The sequence below is a fragment of the Mytilus edulis genome, chromosome 4, assembly GCF_963676685.1.
Source record: "Mytilus edulis chromosome 4, xbMytEdul2.2, whole genome shotgun sequence".
NCBI classification, from domain to species: domain Eukaryota; kingdom Metazoa; phylum Mollusca; class Bivalvia; order Mytilida; family Mytilidae; genus Mytilus; species Mytilus edulis.
In genome coordinates, this window is record NC_092347.1 from 65,698,695 (window position 1) to 65,720,698 (window position 22,004).

Here is a 22,004-nt window from a genome sequence, read left to right on the forward strand (position 1 = left end):
GCATATATAGAATGGGGTAGGGTTAAACATGTTTGCGGGTGTCTAAACATCCATTTTAACTTTGGACAGTGGAGTAACAGCACAATATATGAATAAACTATAAAAATCACTTGAAAAGGGCTTAACTCATCAGATCAATACAAGCAGAAAACAAAGTTACAAAAATACACACAAGACGTGGCTATGTACTTATACATCCTCACAACAATAAAAAAAAAAAAAAAAAAAAAGCTCTGAACAACAGATCTTACAGTAATACTATTCTCAGTTATTGGTCTAGTTCAAAACCAATATAAACAACTAATAAAAAAAGTATCGTATTCTACGTAATATTGTTAATTTAAAAGCTTGTCTAAAAATATGTTTTCCGACAAAGAAGGTATACATTTATCGATTATGTATTCCTGTTTACGTGCCGTCGATGATCTTCATGTTTGACATTTCAGATATGATAACACACAGCCTCCAGTAAATGGTTATAGTCACGACAGTACCACTAAACAACCTTAGTGTATTACAAACGGTTAAAAAAATAAGAAGATTCAAGGTTGGAATCAAAAACAAAAAGTCGTACACAGACACACACGACAACCCCGTTCCTAAATAAACCAAACAAACAAATACAAAGAAGGTAAACAAAATCAAATCAGTCAAAGAACTGTTACTGTCTACGAAACATTTCACCGATAATCATAAAGTATCATGCTCAACTAGTGACACTGGAAAATACATATATTTACAGTAAAAGATTCGTGTTGATTAGTTTACTATTGACACACCTAGTTTATGTCCTTTATGTATCAAATACTGTAGAAAAATAATAAAGTTTTATTTGATATACTGTAGAGCTGTATTATTTCAAAATGAACCTTAAAGGCTATATGACCAAAAAGTTATTCGCCAAAAGTTCTATATTGGGAAAGAGGAAAGGCTTACAAAGCCTATAAGCCGACTAAACGGTATGCTTTTTTCATTGTTGAAGGACGTACGGTTGTCTATAAATGGTTTCGTGTACTACAATTAAACTCTGGTGGGTATGCAGTGCCTCATTGGCAATCATACAATATTACCTTATTTTTGAAAAAAATATGAAAAGAAAGTTTAAAGGTGTTATTAACGTTTTTTTTTTTTTATATATATATAGATTAGACCGTTGGTTTTCCCGTTTGAATGGTTTTACACTAGTAATTATGGGGCCCTTTATAGCGTGTTGTTCGGTGTGAGCCAAGGCTCCGTGTTGAAGGCCGTACATTGACCTATAATGGTTTACTTTTTTTAAATTGTTATTTGGATGGATAGTTGTCTCATTGGCACTCACACCACATCTTCCTATATCTATAACGCACTGAAATTCATCTATATTGTCGTATGCTTAAAATACAAATTGTTCTGAGTAAAAACCATTACAGTATAGTATATATACATTATGAAAATTGAAGTCAAAATAAATTACCCTTATTACTTATAAATGCGATAATTGTCATTCTCATCAAATGCTAGAGAATATACTGTTACTAACATAGCCAGTTGGGGAAAACCTACACTTTAGCTAATGTAGACATATTGGCTAGTATTTAAAGCACTGTTATCAGGTTATATTTCATTCTATTGGTATTAGTGTTCGAAAATATGGGTTTGAATTTGAAAGACCTTCTATTGTAAGACCTTCTATATGTACTCGAACGTTTTACATAATGCAGATATTTTGTTGGTTAAATTGTTTTAAATATGACAATATATGATCTAAATATCTAACAATATTATTTTTCAGTATAAAAAAATATTTATTAACATTCATATTCTTTTTAGAATCATGAAATTACTCACCTACAGTTGTTAGAAGCATATTATCTAAGAAAAGAGCTATGAATACTATTACTAAAACTAATTTCCGTGACTGACGACATCTTGTTATACAGTCAGACATTTTGGCAGGCGATACAATGTCCTTGATAATCATGATTGTTCTATTTTCAGTCCCTTTGTCCTGAAAAGTACAAAACAAATAATTAGTTTATGTTAATTTGAGTGTTTTATCAATTTGTGACTTATTGGTTGGGGAAACGATAGTCTAAACTCGTGATAACTTTTTCTTCAAAAGATGAATAATAAATAATTAGTGATTTTAGTTTTTAGTTTTTGGAAAAAGTAAAATAACAAAAATACTGAACTCCGAGGAAAATTTAAAAAAAAATAATCACACGGCATATTCAAAAGCTCAAACGAACCAAACGAATGGATAACAACTGATATATTCCGGACTTGGTAAATGCATTTTCTTACAGAAAATGGTTGATTAAACCTGGCTGTGTAGCTATCTTAACCTCTCACTTGTATGACAGTTTCAGTAAGTATCATTATATTGACAACAATGTGTGAACAAAATGTGGTAAATGGAAGATGTAGTTGTCTGATGTTACACAGTACATAACCACGTGTTTACCATTGCAGACACATAAGCGGTGATTGAAGGAACAAAGGTGGTACATTTTACATAATCGCTGTAGTTTTGAGGGCTGTCTTATTATAAGCTTATTGTCGTTTTATTTTTGGCATGGTATTTTTTCAAATTTTATTTGCTTCTTTTGTATGGTATTTTTATATGCACAATGCTTCCGATTGGCTCATATTGCTTTATAATTTTGTCAGCTTATCGTGTTAACGTAAAATTATAGTACCATGAATGTTTTATAATCTATTTGATTCTACTTTAACCATCTTAATTTATAATACTCTGTTGTTAACAGATGGAAATGAATAGTCTGCAATATTTCTTTGAAATTTTCAAAAATTACAATGACCAAAGTTTTTTTCCCCTTGAGTAAATGTTAGAAGCTACATCTATTTAGTTGTCGCGTCGTTTAAACGATTCAAACATTTGCTTAGAATACATCACATACCAAAACCGCCATTTAATGAGATTAAGCTTGTTTGTTACGCTAGTATTGGCTCATAGAAAAGTATCTTAATATTCGCAAGCTAATTGACTTATTGATTAATCTTTTTAATGTAAATGTTTCCATATTGAATACAGAAGTCAAATAACGGCATGTTATATTAGTTTATTGATACAAGTATTTAATTCTTTGACGGTATTGACGCAGAAGGTCGCTTATGTCCATCCTACAAAACGCAATGAACAACCGGAAGTCACTTGAAGAGTTTGGGTGCAATATCGAGTTTGTACTCGGACACCCTCACATTTAGCAAATTGTTAATCAATGTTGATAACGATGGGAGACCTTTGTATTGGAGATTGATCGCTTTAAGATCAAAGGAAATCTGTTTTACTCAAAAACGTTAAGGATTTCTTGCTTCAAATTATTATTTTTGTCGCTGACGTAATGATAAATTAAACAATTTAGAGATTACTCCAAAAAGGTTGGACATCTCTGTATGCCTTGTCATTATTTTGTTCTCTCACTCCAATGGAACTAGAAAACAATGATTTAGTAATTGGTGTTTAATGCCAATGTTTAATGTTTATTAGCACGATTGTCTATTTCGAGTCGGTCAGCTTTAGTGGTGAACAGTGTTCAGAGAGAACCACCGACTGTCGGTATAGGAAAAATGATTAACATGGTCATTTAAGATGAGAGTCGAGCGCTCCTGTCCAGTGCAGAGCGCGAATTTACAACCTCAGTTGTGACAGGCTGGCGATACAGTCGTTGCACTGTTTAGACCACTCAGCCATCATGGCACAAAACACCATCATTTGCCGAACTTTGTTAAATATATTATCACATCTTTATGTGCTCATAGAAAAATGTATTTGGGATCGTATACTTAAAGTTGAAGTTTTGTTTATGTATCAATATTATGAATTTGTGAATATGTCTAGATTTCATTGCAATATGAATGTTATTGCCATATGAGACACAAATTAACATTTTTAAGGAGATGTGATGTAAATGTCGATGAGAAATCAATTTAGAGCAACAACAAAAATCCAAGACATATAGACATCTAACTTAACGTTAATATAAACAATTACTGTTATTATGCAATCTATTAGAATTGAATGCTGTTTTTGTAGAAAATATATATACGAAATAAAAGCTAGTGAAATGCTTCTTACTAAAATGAACTTGCTTTCATCTCTTCAAATTGTCATCTGTTTTTAGGACATTTCCTCTAGAGAAAACACAAATATCAAGAACAACATTCATAAAAGATTACATTGGTAGTATTTATGATAGGCCAAAAGGTATTTAAAAACCTACAATATAATTGAGAAAGAAATCAAATTTTATAACTGCACTATAACACGCGTATAGACCATCATTTTGAATAAACAACAACGTATTTACTCCTTTATTCCATTTATTAACATTTTCTCTGGTCTGTTTTACGACAGTCGTTTGCTTTTCACGCCACTTTCATTTATAGTTTTCCTAACAATAATTATTAGACCACAAATCGATAAATTAACATGTTAACTATTCAATATCTAACAGGAATATCCTCATAATAAAGTATCAAATGACAAATAAATATATATTACTTGTAACTAGTTGACGAAAATGAGAACACACATATTCCCATTGGAAATTGTGACCGTCTACCTAATAGCCATACTGAATCTAGTTTTTTTTAAATATTTGATTTCGTCTCAGTGATTCTTTTTTTTTTTTAAGTTTTATTTTTTGGTTACTTTTGCTTGTTTACTTGTTTCTTTTATCTGGAATTTTGTATTCCGTTTATAACCTTACTGATATTATAACAAAATTTCAAATTGTCAACTTAACACGACTTATGGAATGCGTAGCATATTAAATGGTTGTTGGTTGGATAAGATTTACTTACATAAGGTCACACATATCATATTCTAGTGGTTAGATACTTTTTAAATAAATCTACACAATCAATTTAGCACAGCAGCATAAAATGCACATTTTAGAAAAAAATCGTCTGTATTTACGGTTGCAGATGAGATGTCTCAAATTTAAAAAGAACTCAGTGCAGTGTCATCGCTTGCAGGTTTTGGACTATGTTTAAATTGCTGCACTAAGGTTTTTTATTTCCGATAATAATGCAGGAGTAATTTTCTGTGATTTTACACTTCACGATGCATAAACAATAATTTTTTATCAAAAATACTTCGACTTTTAAAATGATAGACGCTATTATATATGGAAGTAGACCATGCATGTTTAGGTCACGTGCATTCGGCTGTTCGACCCATGGCCTTTTAAAGCCCCCCCCCCCCCTCCCCCCGTAGAGGTCAAGTTTCTCAGATATAAAAAAAGAAAAAAAAGATGAAAAATTGGAGGAAAAAAATTCCCAAAAGATTACGGAAACAACACTTTACAACAGTTTTAGATCAGATGTAAAAAATGTCCAACTTGCATGCATGATATACTCTTACGACTCTATAACGTCACAAGGAACGTGGTGTAGTGGTTAGTGCATCGGACTCAGTACTAACACAAAGGTTCCTGGTTCGATTCCCGTTCCGGAATGAAGCGACTGAAGTTTCGGCTCTCCCTTGACACCAGTTTCGAGTATGGTCTTGAGGGAACGATGATAGTCCGTCGGAAGGGGATGATAAATGGCTGACCCGTGTTAAGAGAGAGAGCCATATCTTTTGTAAGTTAAAGACACCCTTGTAGATTTCGAAAATGAGCAGGCTAATGCCGCTACAAGGCAGCACTCGAACCCTCAAAGTGGAAAGGGATTAATATAAGTTGCAAAACTTGTTTCCTAATCCACTATAAATAGATATGTTTAAACTAAGTTAAGTTTTATGGTAAATATAATAAAATGCAATCATAAGAAAACTTACCAGTTGGTACGATCATAAAATATCAATATCACGGATGCAATAACTTATGATCAGTTTCCGTATCAATATTCCTTTTTACACCTTTATTTTCATAACGTCATCTTATTAACAGTTTCTCCCATATATATGAATTTCACCTGCTTTGTTTCTTGTGGGATAGCTTTAGAAATATACTAACAGTTTTTACGAATCGTTGGATGCGACAAGCAAAATCAATTAAAGTAAATTCCTGAGCAACTTACAATTTTATGCACAACGTTCATGCTCAGATTGTTTTATCATATATAGCTCTTTTTCTTCGACAGAAAGATTCTGAAGCATTTTATGGAAATATGTTTGGAAAATAAGCATTTAGCGACAAAAATATTCATGAAAATGTAGCATTGAATATTTATATTTAAAGTTTAAAATTAGCATAAATGAGTGTTAAGCTTTGTCAAAATTTAATTTACTGTAATTAAATATTCAACTGCTTTGAAATTTTCATGTTCAATGTTGTATTTCAATTAAAAATAATAGATTAAGGCGATGTAGATGATATCGGTGGCATTTTAGATTTTTGTGAATTTTGTATGTATATCATTTACATCTCGCTGAATTCGAATATTTAAAATGAATGATGTTGTTTTTTCACTTCCAGGGTGAAACTTGCCTATATATATATATATACATTTGTATCTAGTGAAACAAAATGCATATTTCACTTCAATTTTTTGAAAACCACTCCACAGATTTTTATTTTTTTTACAAAAATATGAAAATGCTATGAATATTTCCAACAAAACTAAATTCACCGATTTCTAATGAGAAACGGAATAAGTTAGTGTTTTCAACGTCAATAGGTTTCGATTTGATTTTAAAAAAATGGTTTTGAAGCCATTTACGGTTCTATAGATACGTTTTTCATAATTGATATGTAACAGATATCAAAGATACATATATATAAACAAGATGTGTTATGTTGCCAATGAGACAACTCTCTACAAATGATAAATAAAATTAATAACTATAAGTCACCGTAAATGAACATCTAAATAATTTTGTTGTTCAGACAAGCAGTAATAAACTGCAATAACATTATAGTCATTCTTTTTTTTTTTAAATTCTGTTACATTACGATAAAAGCATATGATTTTAATAGCGACTGATTTTCAGATACCTGTTAATGTATGACAACAAAAGTAAAGACACATACATTAATAAGTGAAACAAAGTATTGAAACCTCGTAAATTTCAAAATGATTGATATATAACAGTTCCGAAGGCAATGATTCTTACAATTAGTTTACTGTATGCATATATTTTCATTCATAAAATTCTTCACAGTATCCAATATTAATTATTCTTATTGAATTCAAACAGCCTTTATTCTATATCTTCCACATCAAAACCAAAAAAACAAATCAAAATAAATGAATGAGCTGGATTTGGAATAGCAAATATTTTTTTAACAATTATCATTTTTACGTTAACATTTATATGTTCTTTTAGAAACTGTTGTAAAGACATCCCCATACTAAATTAACTTTTCCTTTTATGTCATGTTCAAATTCAAAGCCATAATAATACCATGAACACTTTATAGGTTTACAAGTGCGTTCTGTATACTTTGTTTCGGTCGACCAATCTGTTTACTATACCCAGACAGACACTCAGTTTGTATTGTTTTTACGGTCTAGGAATCATTTCATGACAAACAAAATGAGATCTTTACAGAATACTCGAAGTCATTACTATCAGCCATCAAATCAGAACGCCAAAGCTTTCAATTGATTTTATTGGTTTTGTTTACAAATTTGTCCTGTCAATTTACACTAACAATAGAGATCTTGTTTGCCGCTGATTGTTACAACTATCAGTGATTTAATTCATTAAATCAACACATGAGTAAATGACTGGTGAAAACAAAAAACGGTCAAATATCTATAGTTTTTTTTTATTTGTTTGAATAAAAGGAAATATGAGAAATTGCATAATAAAACTGTTATCAGCTGCATTGTGTTAGTCAGTAAATGGACATTGGTATACAATATGTTTATATTAACACGAGCAAAATTTTATCTAATAACCTCATAAAAATGTAAATTTACATCATATATCGATATACTTTTTAATAATAGCAGACTATTGTTTGTAACCCTATTAACAGCAATTCTGCATCAGATCAATTATTTCAATTGAAACGACGCATATAAAAAAAAAGAAGAAAACGAACAACCATCCAATCTTTGCTTAATTAATATGTATTGCTGTTTTATTTTCGTTCTCTTCGTGCGGCAATAACTGCAAATATCTTCAGGTTTAACTTTAGGGATTCTTTACCGACATTCTTTTGATCCGTGTTTTTTATATGCAAGTTTTTATGGTTTTGAAATAGGAAAACATATTAAGGCAATGTCAAATATAATGATGCAACAGTTTTCAGTTTTGTTTATGTAGGACTCGGAGGTGCGAAGGGGACACTGCAGTGCGATGGTCCTTTCGCTGAAGTGCGATGGGGTTGCTAAAACGTTTGAACAATGTGACGTTTTCAAAAAAAAAAGTATTGATAGTAATACTCATTTTTACTTCTCTTCACATAATTTTATGTGGACAACTTAATAATAAAATCAAAATCAATTATCAGCAATGTATTCGTGATATCAAGCAGCTATGATTGTTAATTCTTGAGATGAAACCTGCTTTGTAAGAAAACACGTAATCTTAATAATTCTATTGTGCATACATTGTATATACTGTCTTCATCTTCTGCAATTGATTAGGCAAAAATAAACCCGAATGGTCCAAACTTGGTGTATTTCTCAATTTCTGATGCTCAGCAGAGAAGCATCTAAATAAATTCTCAAGGTTTTTTATTCATAGAAAAGGCGTCACGTCTCACTATATATGAGTCGAGCATACATTTACATTTTCTTTAGAACTGTTATGATCTGTTATGTGTGTTACGGGTGCCACATGTGGAGCAGAATCTGCTTACCCTTCCGGAGCACCTGAGATCACCCCTAGTTTTTGGTGGGGTTCGTGTTGCTTATTCTTTAGTTTTCTATGTTGTGTCATGTGTACTTTTGTATGTCTGTTTGTCTTTTTCATTTTGAGCCATGGCGTTGTCAGTTTATTTTCGATTTATGAGTTTGACTGTCCCTTTGATATCTTTCGTCTCTCTTTTATGATATCAAATAAATAGATAAATAAGTGTTGTGATCAATTTCCTCCCTATGATATGACCAAGTACAAGTTAATAGTGTATTTGACAAAATTTGATGTGTCCTGCTTAGTTAGTACTATAAACGTCAAATTTAGACCATCGCACTTCAGCGTACCCACCAACGCACTTCAGCGTATCTAACAACAAGTTAGCGTCGCACTTCAGTGCGTTAACCAACGCACTTCAGCGTGGACCATCGCACTACTGCGTGACTAACGCGGTTCGGAAAACATCGCGGTTCCGAGTCCTACATATATAAAAGGAGAAGAAACTGAATCTGCTCTGTTTTTGGATGCTTCTCGGTAGTAAAATTCAGTAAGGATCAATAGAACCAATGGTTTTAGAAAATCAAAACATGTTAAATAACAATAAAACCTTTTAAATCAAAAGGCTTTACAGGAAGTTTGGTTCCTTAGTTTTGTAAGACAAACTTTTTTCAAATCAGTGCGAATTTAATTTATCGTAAGTGAATGTCGCCATACTCCCACTAAAACCATTTCAGTCATAAAGACGTTTTAAACCATCTTTTGTACTGATAAATCGTCAAATCCTTATATATAGATTTTCAAATTTACACAGGTTATTATTTTTTCTTTTTCTATAAATGTCAACCAAAGTGTGCATTGGATTACTATAAATAATTTGTCAAATATCGTCTCCAGAATACTCTTATTTCCGCCTGACAACTTCCTTCAACAATTTGTTTAGAGATTATAAATATAAAAGGACAATGCAGCAGTAATGGAGTGATCAATGTGTTGACAGAAAACTTCAGTCTCTTAGAGATGTTCATTTCAGAAGAAGAGCAGGAGTGCTTGTTCATAATGAATTAATTAATTACCGGAAGAGTAAATGACAATACCGTTCTCTATTGTCATTTATAAAATACACATGGATAAATAATTCAATCCTGTTTTGGAAGCAATTTGCTTCAAGATAAAGATGGTCTAGTGTTTGATTAGAGATTATTTTCTCCAAGATCCCACCAGCCAATATTCATGGATTGTGTTTTCGATTCAGAATAATGTCTTTATTATGGAAATTTTATTTCTCTACTGATTTTAAATCAAATCAGATAAATTAAACATTAGATAGAACGACTCGTGGCAAGTCAACTAGCGTATATACGATAGCGTAATGTCAGCTGTTTTGCAAAATACATTTACCGTAAGGTGTCAGACAAGACTATGTCATGATGACTTGGACGTTTATCTTTTTTTCTAAATCTAATTTTACAAAAAAGACGGAGAGAGCAAAGAGATTTCCCGATCTAAAACGTTTTTTCCAGTTCATTTTTCTTATTGGGTCTATAGAACATTTCAGTTTTATTTTCTTGTACACCCCATATTTACCGTGTAATGACTCAAACAATTTTAAAATGACCAGAATTTATTAACGAAGCTTATAAAGCAATTCCTTAAACGATTTTAAAAAGTAAAACAAGACCAGACAATTTCATTCTTTAAAACCTCTTATACTCACATGCCTATAATTGGTATGCTGTTTTACATTCTGATAAATCTATATCGGGTAGGGGTGGCAATACGCTTCGAACGTCCAGATTGTTTAAAGAAAATTTTGAACCGGAGGAATACTGCAAAATAGCTTTACCATTCAGTCACAGAAGTGCTTTTGCCAAATTTAGATATTGTGTTGCTCCCTAAAGGATTGAAACAAGGAGATATGAAAATTTTGTTTTAGAAAACACAGTGTGCCATATATGTGACGTTTTTATTGAAGATGAAGCGCATGTTTTATTGAGATGTCCTCTTTATGACGATTTTAGAAACCATTTATATCATGTTGCTGAAACTTTTAATGAAAATTTTGATACTTTAGATGATAACCAAAAGTTAGTGTTTTTATTCTCAGATGTAATTTATTTATTTTTTATTCATGTTTTATTTATTTACTATTTTACTGAGAGGCTTCGAAAAAAAAAAAACACGATTATTTCATTTTATTCTTTTTATATAAGTTAACGGCTTTACAATAAAAAAAAATCACATATTATTTATTTTTTACGTCATACTTTAATTGTGTCATCTCTATTTCAAGTTATGGTTTTATTTAAAAAATAAAAAATTATTATGTGAAAATAATGTCTCATAAAGCATATCTAACCTGGATATTTGTCTTATATTATTATTGTGCAATGACAATGCACAATAATAACATATTATATAATCTGAATAAAAATCTGTAGACGAGTATGTGACACTTAAATAAAGTAAATTAGTAGTGTATCCTGTATATAACGGCTCTCATTTTATTTAGTGTTATTTTACAGTGTATAAAGGTTGATTGTACTTGTTGAGAGATGAGACTGTAATAAAACATTGAATTCAAATGAATCGCATAGATACAAATAATCAAAGTGGTTTAACAAAAATTAATCTGACTTTCTTTTATTTTTCATATCTTAACTCATTTTAGCTTTCACATAAACAAATTGGTATTAGACAAAACAAATTAGTATGTGTGGTTCCAGTTACATCTTAAAACAAGTTAGGGTAGGTAAGTATTTTTTATTCTATGTGTTTTTTACATTGAGTCTCTTGGAGCAACATTCTAGCTTTAACAGTGCTTAATGAAACATGACAAAAAATCTTAAGGATAGGCTTTTATTAAGACTAAAAAGTAGGATAGGTAGGGTAACTGGAACCACACTTATACTTTTATTTCGCCTTACACTGGCAATGGATAACCGAGAACCCGACCCTCACTCAAATATTGGAAAATCATAATGTTACCCCGCTATAACAATATTGTATTGAGCTTTCAAATTGTGTTACAATCAGTATAGAACAAAACTATTTCTTTTAGGTTTGTCTGCCATAACAAAAAAGTTTCATCGAAAACTTCTTCCACACGCCGATCCAACTTCTGTTTAGTCATCTATCATGTTTACTGTGTTGTTAGTTTTAATTTCCTGTGTTTGTAAAAGGAGTGATTTTATTCTCAGTTATAAAAAATGTTCAATGTTTCTATTAGCTCTATATCGTTTCTTGCAACACGTACACTCTCTAATCTAACATCAGTAAAAATAATAAAGCTGAAGTGCTGATATACTACAACTGTTTTGTTTATTTGGAGTCCTATTTACACAGTTCTTTGAATTTAATAGATCTGACATTCCTTAAATAAAAAGTAATGATCTTGTAGTGGTTATTGCATTTCTGGTCTCTGGTTATTTTTCTAATGTTATTAATTTTTTGGTATCTGCTATTCTCATTTTCTCAGCTCTGATTTTAGTCATGCTCAATAAACAATTGGTTTGATTTATCAAAAAGAAAAAAGTCGTTAGTTCACATATAAATACTCCATGCAAATAAACATGGCATAATGTATTGTTAAAAGTTAAATGATAGTTACCGATTAACGGCTTTCTCAGATTGTGAAAAAAATCATGAATGAAAAGTTCGATTCTATTACAGCTGACGTCAATTGAAAACACGGCACAGAAAAGGCAAATAATAGTTCTTTGTTGATCTAAAATCACATATCAGCACATACATGCATCAGACTCCTATCGATTTGCACAACAAGCCTCAGATCCCTATCGACTTACAGCACATGGATCAGGTCCGAATAGACGCATAGCACATGTATCAGATCCCTATCGACTTACAGCACATGGATCAGGTCCGAATGGACGCATAGCACATGTATCAGATCCCTATTGACTTACATCACATGGATCAGGTCCGAATGGACGTATAGCACATGCATAAGATCCCTATCGACTTACAGCACATGGATCAGGTCCGAATGGAAGCATAGCACATGTATCAGATCCCTATTGACTTACATCACATTGATCAGGTCCGAATGGACGTATAGCACATGCATCAGACCCCTATCGACTTACAGCACATGGATCAGGTCCGAATGGACGCATAGCACATGTATCAGATCCCTATCGACTTACATCACATGGATCAGGTCCGAATGGACGTATAGCACATGTATCAGATCCCTATTGACTTACAGCACATGGATCAGGTCCGAATGGACGCATAGCACATGCATCAGATCCCTATCGACTTACATCACATGGATCAGGTCCGAATGAACGTATAGCACTTGTATCAGATCCCTATCGACTTACATCACATGGATCAGGTCCGAATGGGCGCATAACACATGTATCAGATCCCTATCGACTTACATCACATGGATCAGGTCCAAATGGACGTATAGCACATGCATCAGATCCCTATTGACTTGCAGCACATGAATCATATCCTAACAGCACATATATTTACCTAATGGTCCAATCTTTTCTTACATTTTAAACCAGTTTTGCATGTTCCATCAAGTACGCTTACAAATAAAAAGTTTGAGAAGACAGATACACCAAAACATTGAGCATCAAAACCCCAAAATGGCTAACAAAACAGCCAAAATTAATCGAAAATTAATTTACCTTAGGGAGTTGCTACTTGAGTATAAGTTAAATTATAAAATACTTTAACTGAAAATTCACAAATAAAATCATTCAATCAGGACCAAAACTCTAGATAATAAGCTGGTGGTACCCCCGGAGAACTGAAAGTCCTCCAGCAGCTGACTTTTTTTTTAATATTATTATTCTTCAAATATACACTGGCTAGATGCTAATTACGATCCTGAGCTACTTGCATCATTTTTGTTAAAATAAGCAGGTTTGAGTAAAGAACCATTGCAAAAAAAATCACAATCTACAGGTAAGCATGTAGCAATAAATTGTCTATACAATATGCAAAGGTCTTATTTGTCCTGAGTCAAGAAAAGTAGTAAATAAATATGATAGAGGCTAAGATATCAACCATCAACAACAAATTCCAGAAAAGACTAAACATGTATGGTGCTTGGACTAAAAGTAACCACTGACAAGGTCACTGGTATTAGCCAAGAACATGAGGATATGACAGGCAAATTATTTGGTTTAGTTTTGCAAAAATGAAAACAAAAATTAATTTACGAGTCCGAGGTGCTTTTCCGATTTTCCTTCATCATGAACGATCAAAGCCGAATATTAAAAGCCAAGGATGTATGACAACCGAAACAGTTGATGAGCTATCCAAAGGCAAACAGCTTCACATTTCTAAGTTTGTGAGAGAAAAAAACGAACTCTAATCACAATCTCTAACAGATATCGATATAAGTAGTCCGAAAGGATAAGCATATTTCTACCTTGCATCTTAAACTTGCCGTATCGTCCATTGGTCAAATTAATGCCGGTAATGATTGTTAATTCTGAAGGATAACAATCTGTTAAAAGCGAGAACTACATGTACTAAAAGACAGATGTTTGTGGTTTCAAATCTGACTAATTCATAGTATTACGACAAAGTTTGCCTTTAATATTTTTAAGAAAAAAATCCCTACTACAGAGAAATAGAAAAATTACCTTACTGTTCGAACATTTGTTCCAAATATATAAATCACGTGTGTGGTGTTGTGTCTTATTGGATAAAAATGTACAGGAAACTGTTCGTATCAAAATCATTTTATACTTTGTTTGTATTATATTTGTATCAACTGGATTTTGATGATATATAAAACATGAATGGAATATTCGTTTCGATCTGTTAAAGTAATGACGTCATTATAAACTATATCAATGAAAAATTCAACATTATAGTCTATTTATGCTTTAAAAAGACTCAAACAAACTCGTGAAGCATACATACTATTAACTACTTAAAATCTAACGTATTATTGAATATATTTAACAATAGTTAACCGAATTTCCCTGTAAAGTTCATAGGATCAGCGATATGTCATTCATTTGCATCCGTTGCTTTACTTTGTCGTAAATTCAAAGACTCCTTTGTCAATATAACGGAACTATAGATAAACTGTTATACAAGTAAGAGGTTAAGCTAGTTATCAAACCCGGTATAAAACGTACTCCGAGGCAAATTCTAAACGAAAAGTCTCTAAGCATATGCCAAAATCAAAAGCTGAAACACATCAAACGAATGGATTACAACTATCACATTCCTGACTTGGTACAGTCATTTTCCTATGTAGAACATTATGGATGACATCACTTTATTATTCACAAAATTCTTGTACCAAGTCAGGAATATGACTGTTGTTTTCAATCCGTAATGTGGATTGATATAGTTTATGTTTGCAGTTGTCAGTTTTTATGGATACCCCCTCCCCTTTTTAAAATTTACCTTAGTACTCAAATTGAACCAATATTTGTAGGTATAGTATAAGGAGAGTAGATGGACAGTTTCTAATGACTTGCATCACACTGTTTTCTGGTGTTCCTAGCGGTTCACTCTTTAGTTTCTATTTAACTATTTTATATTGAAAGTTTCAATTCTTTTGAACTTGGTCAGTTCAGAATCTAATAATGGGTCTTGTTTAATTCGTGTTGATAAAATGAGTTTTCTGTGAAAAATTCCTCATTATGTCACCCGATCGACAATGTCGGTGACATATTGCTATTCCTCTGTTTCTTTTTCCCTATTATTTTTATTTTTCTTCCACCTAATTCTGTCCGGCAGTTTTCTCAGAGCCAAAGGAATCAATCTGAATGATGGTGCACTATAACAAGGAACCCTGACTTTCCAGTTGCAGTGCAACTTTGGAACTAAAAAATGGCTGCCATCACCTTGGAAACGGAAAAATGGTGAAAAAATATAATTTTGGAGTTAGGTGAATTGTTTGAGAATGCTTAACCTTAAAATCTTTAGATTTTAATACAATGTAGGTGCCCACTATATACTGCTTTGGGATGATTTTGGCAATCATTGGAACTGCTATGTTGCCATGGATACTACACCAAAAATTTCCAAAATATGGAAATGCTCCAAATTCTATAAAACTTCACAGTAACGATGAGCAACATTGGTAGAAGTGGAATTTGGCGTTGGAATTTCGAAAATGTCTGCCGTTACCATGGAAACAATGTAAAACAGGTAAAAAATTGTCCAAAAACCTAAAAGTGGCATTTACTTTCTTAAATTGGTAGGTCAAATTGATTGAAATTTTGATGGTATGGTCCCTCCCATGTACCAATATTGTATATTATTATATGCCATTAAATTTTGGGAATAGTCTCTGTTGCCATAGGAACCAATCAAAATTTCAAAAATTTTAAAAATTTCAAAATGCTCCAAAATTGATGAAACTTAATAGGATTGTTGACTGTCAAGTCTGCATGAGATTTCTGGAGTTAGTATTTCCAAAATGGCCACTGTTGCCATGGAAACTGCAAAAATGTCAAATATTTTCGAAATGCTCCAAACTAAATGAAATTTAATATTATTGTAAACTGGCATGTATAGATGAGACGTTTGACTTTGAAACTTTCAAAATGGCTGCCGTTGCCATGGAAACAGCAAAAATGTCATGTTTTTAAAATGATCTAAATGTACTGAAAATTTACAGAAAAATGTATAGCCATGCAAATATGTGCATTCACTGTTAAAAATTTTTGAAATGGCTGCCGCTTAGTGGCAATGGGGGGAAGGGTGACATCCGCTATTGCTTGCAATAGCAATTCTAGTTGTTCTTTTGTTTAGTCAATTGAAACAGCCATATGCACATCTCCCCTTTTTATACATGTATGAAAAACTTAAAAAAAAAATGATTGCGTTGAATATAGAGTCAGCCCTTGTAATCACAGTTTTACTATATCTCAAATAGATCTCGCATATGTAAGCCCACTTTGGCTGTAAAAACAACAAATACGCCGGAATATTGATATTAGCGTATTGGTATAAACAATGCAATTATACTATTAGTATGTACTATTATGGTGGACAACTTTTGTTTCGGTCGTAATTGTGAAGATACTCCAAGAAAATTCTTTTTCTACTTTTCAATTACATTTAACATCAAGAATCGCTGACATGACAGAATGAAAGTCATCAAACTAACACGACCACTCGCCATCTCTAGCTCTTAATATAAAAGTATTGATAATATTCCGAAACAAAACCTAACCAATTTAGCCCTCTACGCATATAAAGTAATATTTCGAGACACCGTATGCATATTTATGCATATAAGTACGTTAGAAAAGCCTTGTATTAATATTGCCTATACATATCTCCTATTTCCATATCTCATCAAAGAGGATTAGGGCACCGGAATTGTTTACATAACGGACAAATTCTTCTTGTGTTACAATCGATTTCAATTTCTGATAGCGAGTAACAAATGGTCGAATAATGTTTTGTGGTGCAGATTGCTGTCGTACCAAAACGAAGTTGCATTAAAAAGTATGAATATTGATGGAAAATGTTAGTTTCTACGTCCTTCGAACAAAACTTACACAAGAAAAACAAACACAGTGAACTGAAACATCTACAGTATTTAGCGATAGCATTCTGAGTGCTTAAATCTGATGTTTAAATAACCATTGCGGTTTGATCAAGAAAGTATGAAATTACACGATAATGGTTTTATAGCTTCGAGTTTTTAAGTGAAGCGATCCAGTTAACGTCACTTACGACGTAATACTTTTAACCAGGATATAAATGAATTATAGTTTTTCCAACTTTTGTACTGAAATATAAATAAGCCTCTGACCTTTGTTAGTCTTGTATTATTTTAATTTTAGTTTCTTGTGTACAATTTGGAAATTAGTATGGCGTTCATTATCACTGGACTAGTATATATTTGTTTAGGGGCCAGCTGAAGGACGCCTCCGGGTGCGGGAATTTCTCGCTACATTGAAGACCTGTTGGTGACCCTCTGCTGTTGTTTTTTATTTGGTCGGGTTGTTGTCTCTTTGACACATTCCCCATTTCCATTCTCAATTTTATTATAGGTTATTTTAGTCAACGCTGTTCCACTTTCTATTTAGTTTAAACATATTTAATTATAGTGGATTGGGAAACAAGTTTTGCAACTAATATTAATCCCTTTCCACTTTGCGGGTGCGAGTGCTGCCTTGTAGCGGCACTAGCCTGTTCTTTTTCGAAATCTACAAGGGTGTCTTTAACGTGCAAGAGATATGTCTTTCTCTTAACACGGGTCAGCCATTTATCGTCCCCTTCCGACGGACTATCATCGTTTCCTCAAGACCATACTCGCAAATGGTGTCAAGGGAGCGCCGAAAATTCAGTCCCTGAAATTTTCATCTCAGACTGGAATCGAACCAGGAACCTTTTGTGTTAGTAGTCCGATGCACTAACCCCTACACCACGGCGGCTCTGTATTTTATATGGCTTTCAATATTTTTTATTTCAGCGCCACAGGCAAGTCTCAAGTTGATGAGTGTTTAAATGCCTCTTTTTATCAAGTGAGAAGGGTAAATCCCAAGCATACTACATTAATGTACCTCCATTTTTTTAATACATGTTGCAGTGTTACATTTTTGTTTTTCGTTCATACTATTGTAAACAAATGAGGTCGTTAGTTTTCTCGTTTAAATTGTTTTACATTTGTCCTTTTGGGGCCTTTTTATAGCCGACTATGCGGTACGGGCTTTGCTCATTGTTGAAGAAGGAGACCTATAGTTGTTGTTTCATTTGGTCTCGTGTTAATAGGTGTCTCATTGCCAATCAGACACCATCTTCATTTTTGCATTATAGTAATGACGAATCTAGCAAAGGCTTCTTTGTTAGAAAAAAAAAACGACATTTAAAAACATTACATTTTGCTAGAATATTTCCGAACACGGTCTCGTTACGTTGTGAGAGGAACTACGTACTTCAGGTGGAAATTTGAAGCGAAAAGAGTAGATAGCAGAAACTATGCACTTTTGCATGTTTCAAAGAAAATATTACAGTCAGGCGTTCAACGATTTGAAGTATTGTGTTGTTCGATTTAAAACCATTCCCTTTTCACAACTTTGTTCTGTTGTATTTGGAGCATTCCAATTGATTTAAATTGTTTATTTGTTTAAAACTGTCCTACGTCTTTGATGTTTTGTTCTTATGTATTTCATTTAATTTGCAGTAATTAAGTTCTAATAACTGGATTTCAAATGCACTTTTAACAGTTTTATATTAAATTTTAAAGTGATCTACAAAAAGCTGTCTGCATTTTACGCTGATGACAGAAATATGAGAATCTGATGTTTAAGTCAGTAAAAACATGCATTGTTATAACTAATGGGTGTCGCAGTTTGTATAAAACAGTTAAGGATATCAAATGTAAAATAATTTGCAGCCATCCTTCAACTAGAAGTGGTTGATTATTGAACCTGTCAACAGTTTATGATTTTAAACAAGATGGAATACTTAGTCTAGATTGAGACAAAGATATCAATAGAAATATTGATTGCAGGATAATGGTAGCACCTCAAAGCATATTATAGGCATGGTTTTTGTATGTTAGTAATTGCGACAGCTGTGGTTCTCATGAATTTATATTGCTGAGGAGGGAAACGGGGATGCAACACAGATAGTGTTAGTGTAAATAAAAAAAATGGTATTTGTATGAAACAATTTTACCAAAGCGAATATTGAGTAGATCACTGATATCAAATATACAGATTTACTAAACACGAAGCATAAAGGGGTACAAAACATATATTTAAGCGCAAAAGAAAATGTGGTATTGAACGAAGTTTTAAAAAGCGAATACGGAGTAGATCACTGATACAAAATGATAAAATACACTATACGAGAATGTACATTTATATTTAATCAAATGGTATAAAAAAATATATATATAAGTACTTTATGCAGGTCACAAAACTTGACCGACATGTATAACAGTGTATTATCATGAAAAGTACCAATCAATTTTTTTGTCCTTTGGAAATTCAAATGGACAATTAGAAAGACCAAACTCAATAGTACATGGAATCGACAGGGTTGTTACCATAATTTTACTCATTAACTGAACGAAAAATACAGATAAGAGAAACAAGCAAACAAACAAACAAATATACAAGTAGACAAACAAAACTTAATCAAACAATAAAAAACACTCTATGACTAAATCTAATATTTCGAACTACTCCTTTTTTTTATGGCTATTAGATGATGGTTTATACATGTAATTGTCCAATGGAATAATGTGTTCTCATTTTCGATTGTTTGTTATAGTACTATATATATTTATTTGTCATTTGATACTTTATGTGACAATATTCCTGTTAAAAATTGGAAAGTTAACATGTTAATTTTATCGATTTGTGGTCTAATAAATAGTGTCGAGAAAAATATATAAACTAAATGTACCCAGAGGCGTGAAAAGCATAAGACTGTCATAAAACAGATCATAGAAAGTGACAATAAATAAAAGAAAAGAGTCAAACAGCTCTAATTTTAAAAACACAACAAAATTATTAATTCATAACAAAGCTTAGTTCTTTCTGTCGATGATCTGAATTTAAAACTTAAAGGCTGTTCACAATTACTGCCCATTTCAATTAAATTTAAAGATGAGAGTTCTAGAAACCTGTCAGCGGTGTTGTTTTTGAAACTTGTTTTCTTGAGAGGCTGTGTCAAACCAACAACTGTGGCTACCTAAGCGAGCTTAATCTAGAAAGCAAGCATATGTTGACCCTTCTTTTCCCATTGTTGTCCATTTATTCATTTTCATGTTTAAGTTAGTGGTCATTCTTTTGGTAGCTTCATAGTTCATGTTGTTATATTGTGGTTTAGATTATCTAAGGGGAGTTTGGGAATACGTGACCTGGTCCCCTAACCCCAACATATTGTATGCCTACACCAAGCCAGGCTTTGTGGATCTTGTAGTGTTATTTGTCTTCGTTATTATTTATCAAAAATTTCAATCAGTTTCCTATCAGTGTCTAAGATACTTTCAATTTTCTTCTAAAAGTTTTTATAACGTCACATTTGCCCTATCCATTAATGACAGTACATGTACTCTGTATGTACTGTATATTTATGTATTGCAAGTAGCGAGACTTTAATAAAATATTGAATCTGAATCTGTACTAACAAAATCATTCCAAATTTAGAAGAGGAGACTTCATGTTTTTTAATACAATTAGCCTTGTTTTCGCAGCTTATATATGTATGAGGCAGCCCTCTGTCTCGGTAATTATAAAAAAAAACGCATTGTAAAAAAAACCAAACGATCCAACTGTAAAATATATACTGAATATGTAGATTCTACTAGAATGGAACTACATTCAAAAATGGAAGATTGACAAATTTGGAAGTTGAAATCGTCTCTGTTGTCGTCAAAACAAATTGATAAGGCTTTGTTGAGATCCTCAAATATGATTTCCGTTTATAAATGAATAATAAAATAGTACTCAGAAACCCGTTCTTCTTGAAAATAATCATGGTGACCTACTTTCCTAATCAAATTAAAATGTAAATACATTAAGACACTGTTTCCGGAATATTACAGTAAAATCTATAGTAAATGAATTTAAGTATCTAGCTTCCTTAATCCTTCCTTAATCTTTAAACGCAAGGAAATACAAATGATCATGGTAAAAGCATAGGATGAGATTACTATCAAATACGTAAATAATCAGAAGCAATAAATCCAAAACGTGACTTAAGAATAGCTAAGTTTGTCTAAGTTTTAGTTGGCCTTGCCTTAAGAAATTGCAATCTTAAGTTAGTTTAATTGTTATAAATCATATAACATTCCTTATTGAAAATGTTTTTTATCTAGGTAATGACAGTAAAAAAAGCTAAGTTTGTATAAGTTTTAGTTGGCTTTGCATTAAGAAATTGCTAGATTAGTTTAATTGTTATATATATATATCATATTACACTGAAATTTCTTATCAAAAATATTTTATCTAGACAGTACCATGAACTTTGGTGGAGGGAATGCTCTGAACTATTAGTCGTAGCACAGTCCAGTAAAGAGGGGATATAACCGTAATATGAAGACTTCGCTTTCCTCGTCACAAGTTCCTGTGATAATCTCCACTAGGGTAGTACTACACTCGGAAACAAAGATTCTGAATCAGTGGGGGAGTCTAAATATTAAAATAAACGAATCAAAATCGTGCGAATAATTGGGAAAAGTGCATTTCAACATACACCTTACTAGATTGAATTTCGTTGTATTATAGTCAAAACAAAGCGTGAGGCTAAGAGTTAAATCAAATTTAGG

At 32.2% G+C, this 22,004-nt stretch overlaps 2 protein-coding genes across 2 annotated transcripts in view; one reads left to right on the top strand and one right to left on the bottom strand.

Moving 5' to 3' along the window:
* LOC139520256 (myosin regulatory light chain A, smooth adductor muscle-like) overlaps positions 1-22,004 on the top strand; it is a 396,856-nt gene that overhangs the window by 123,780 nt on the left and 251,072 nt on the right. The window lies entirely within an intron of this gene.
* Positions 1-22,004, bottom strand: part of LOC139520249 (synaptic vesicular amine transporter-like) — a 41,860-nt gene that overhangs the window by 17,330 nt on the left and 2,526 nt on the right. The window contains exon 2 of the mRNA XM_071312735.1: positions 1,828-1,987. Within this exon, the coding sequence (XP_071168836.1) occupies positions 1,828-1,960 (133 nt within the window). The 5' untranslated portion in view covers positions 1,961-1,987. The remainder of the gene's footprint in view (positions 1-1,827; positions 1,988-22,004) is intronic.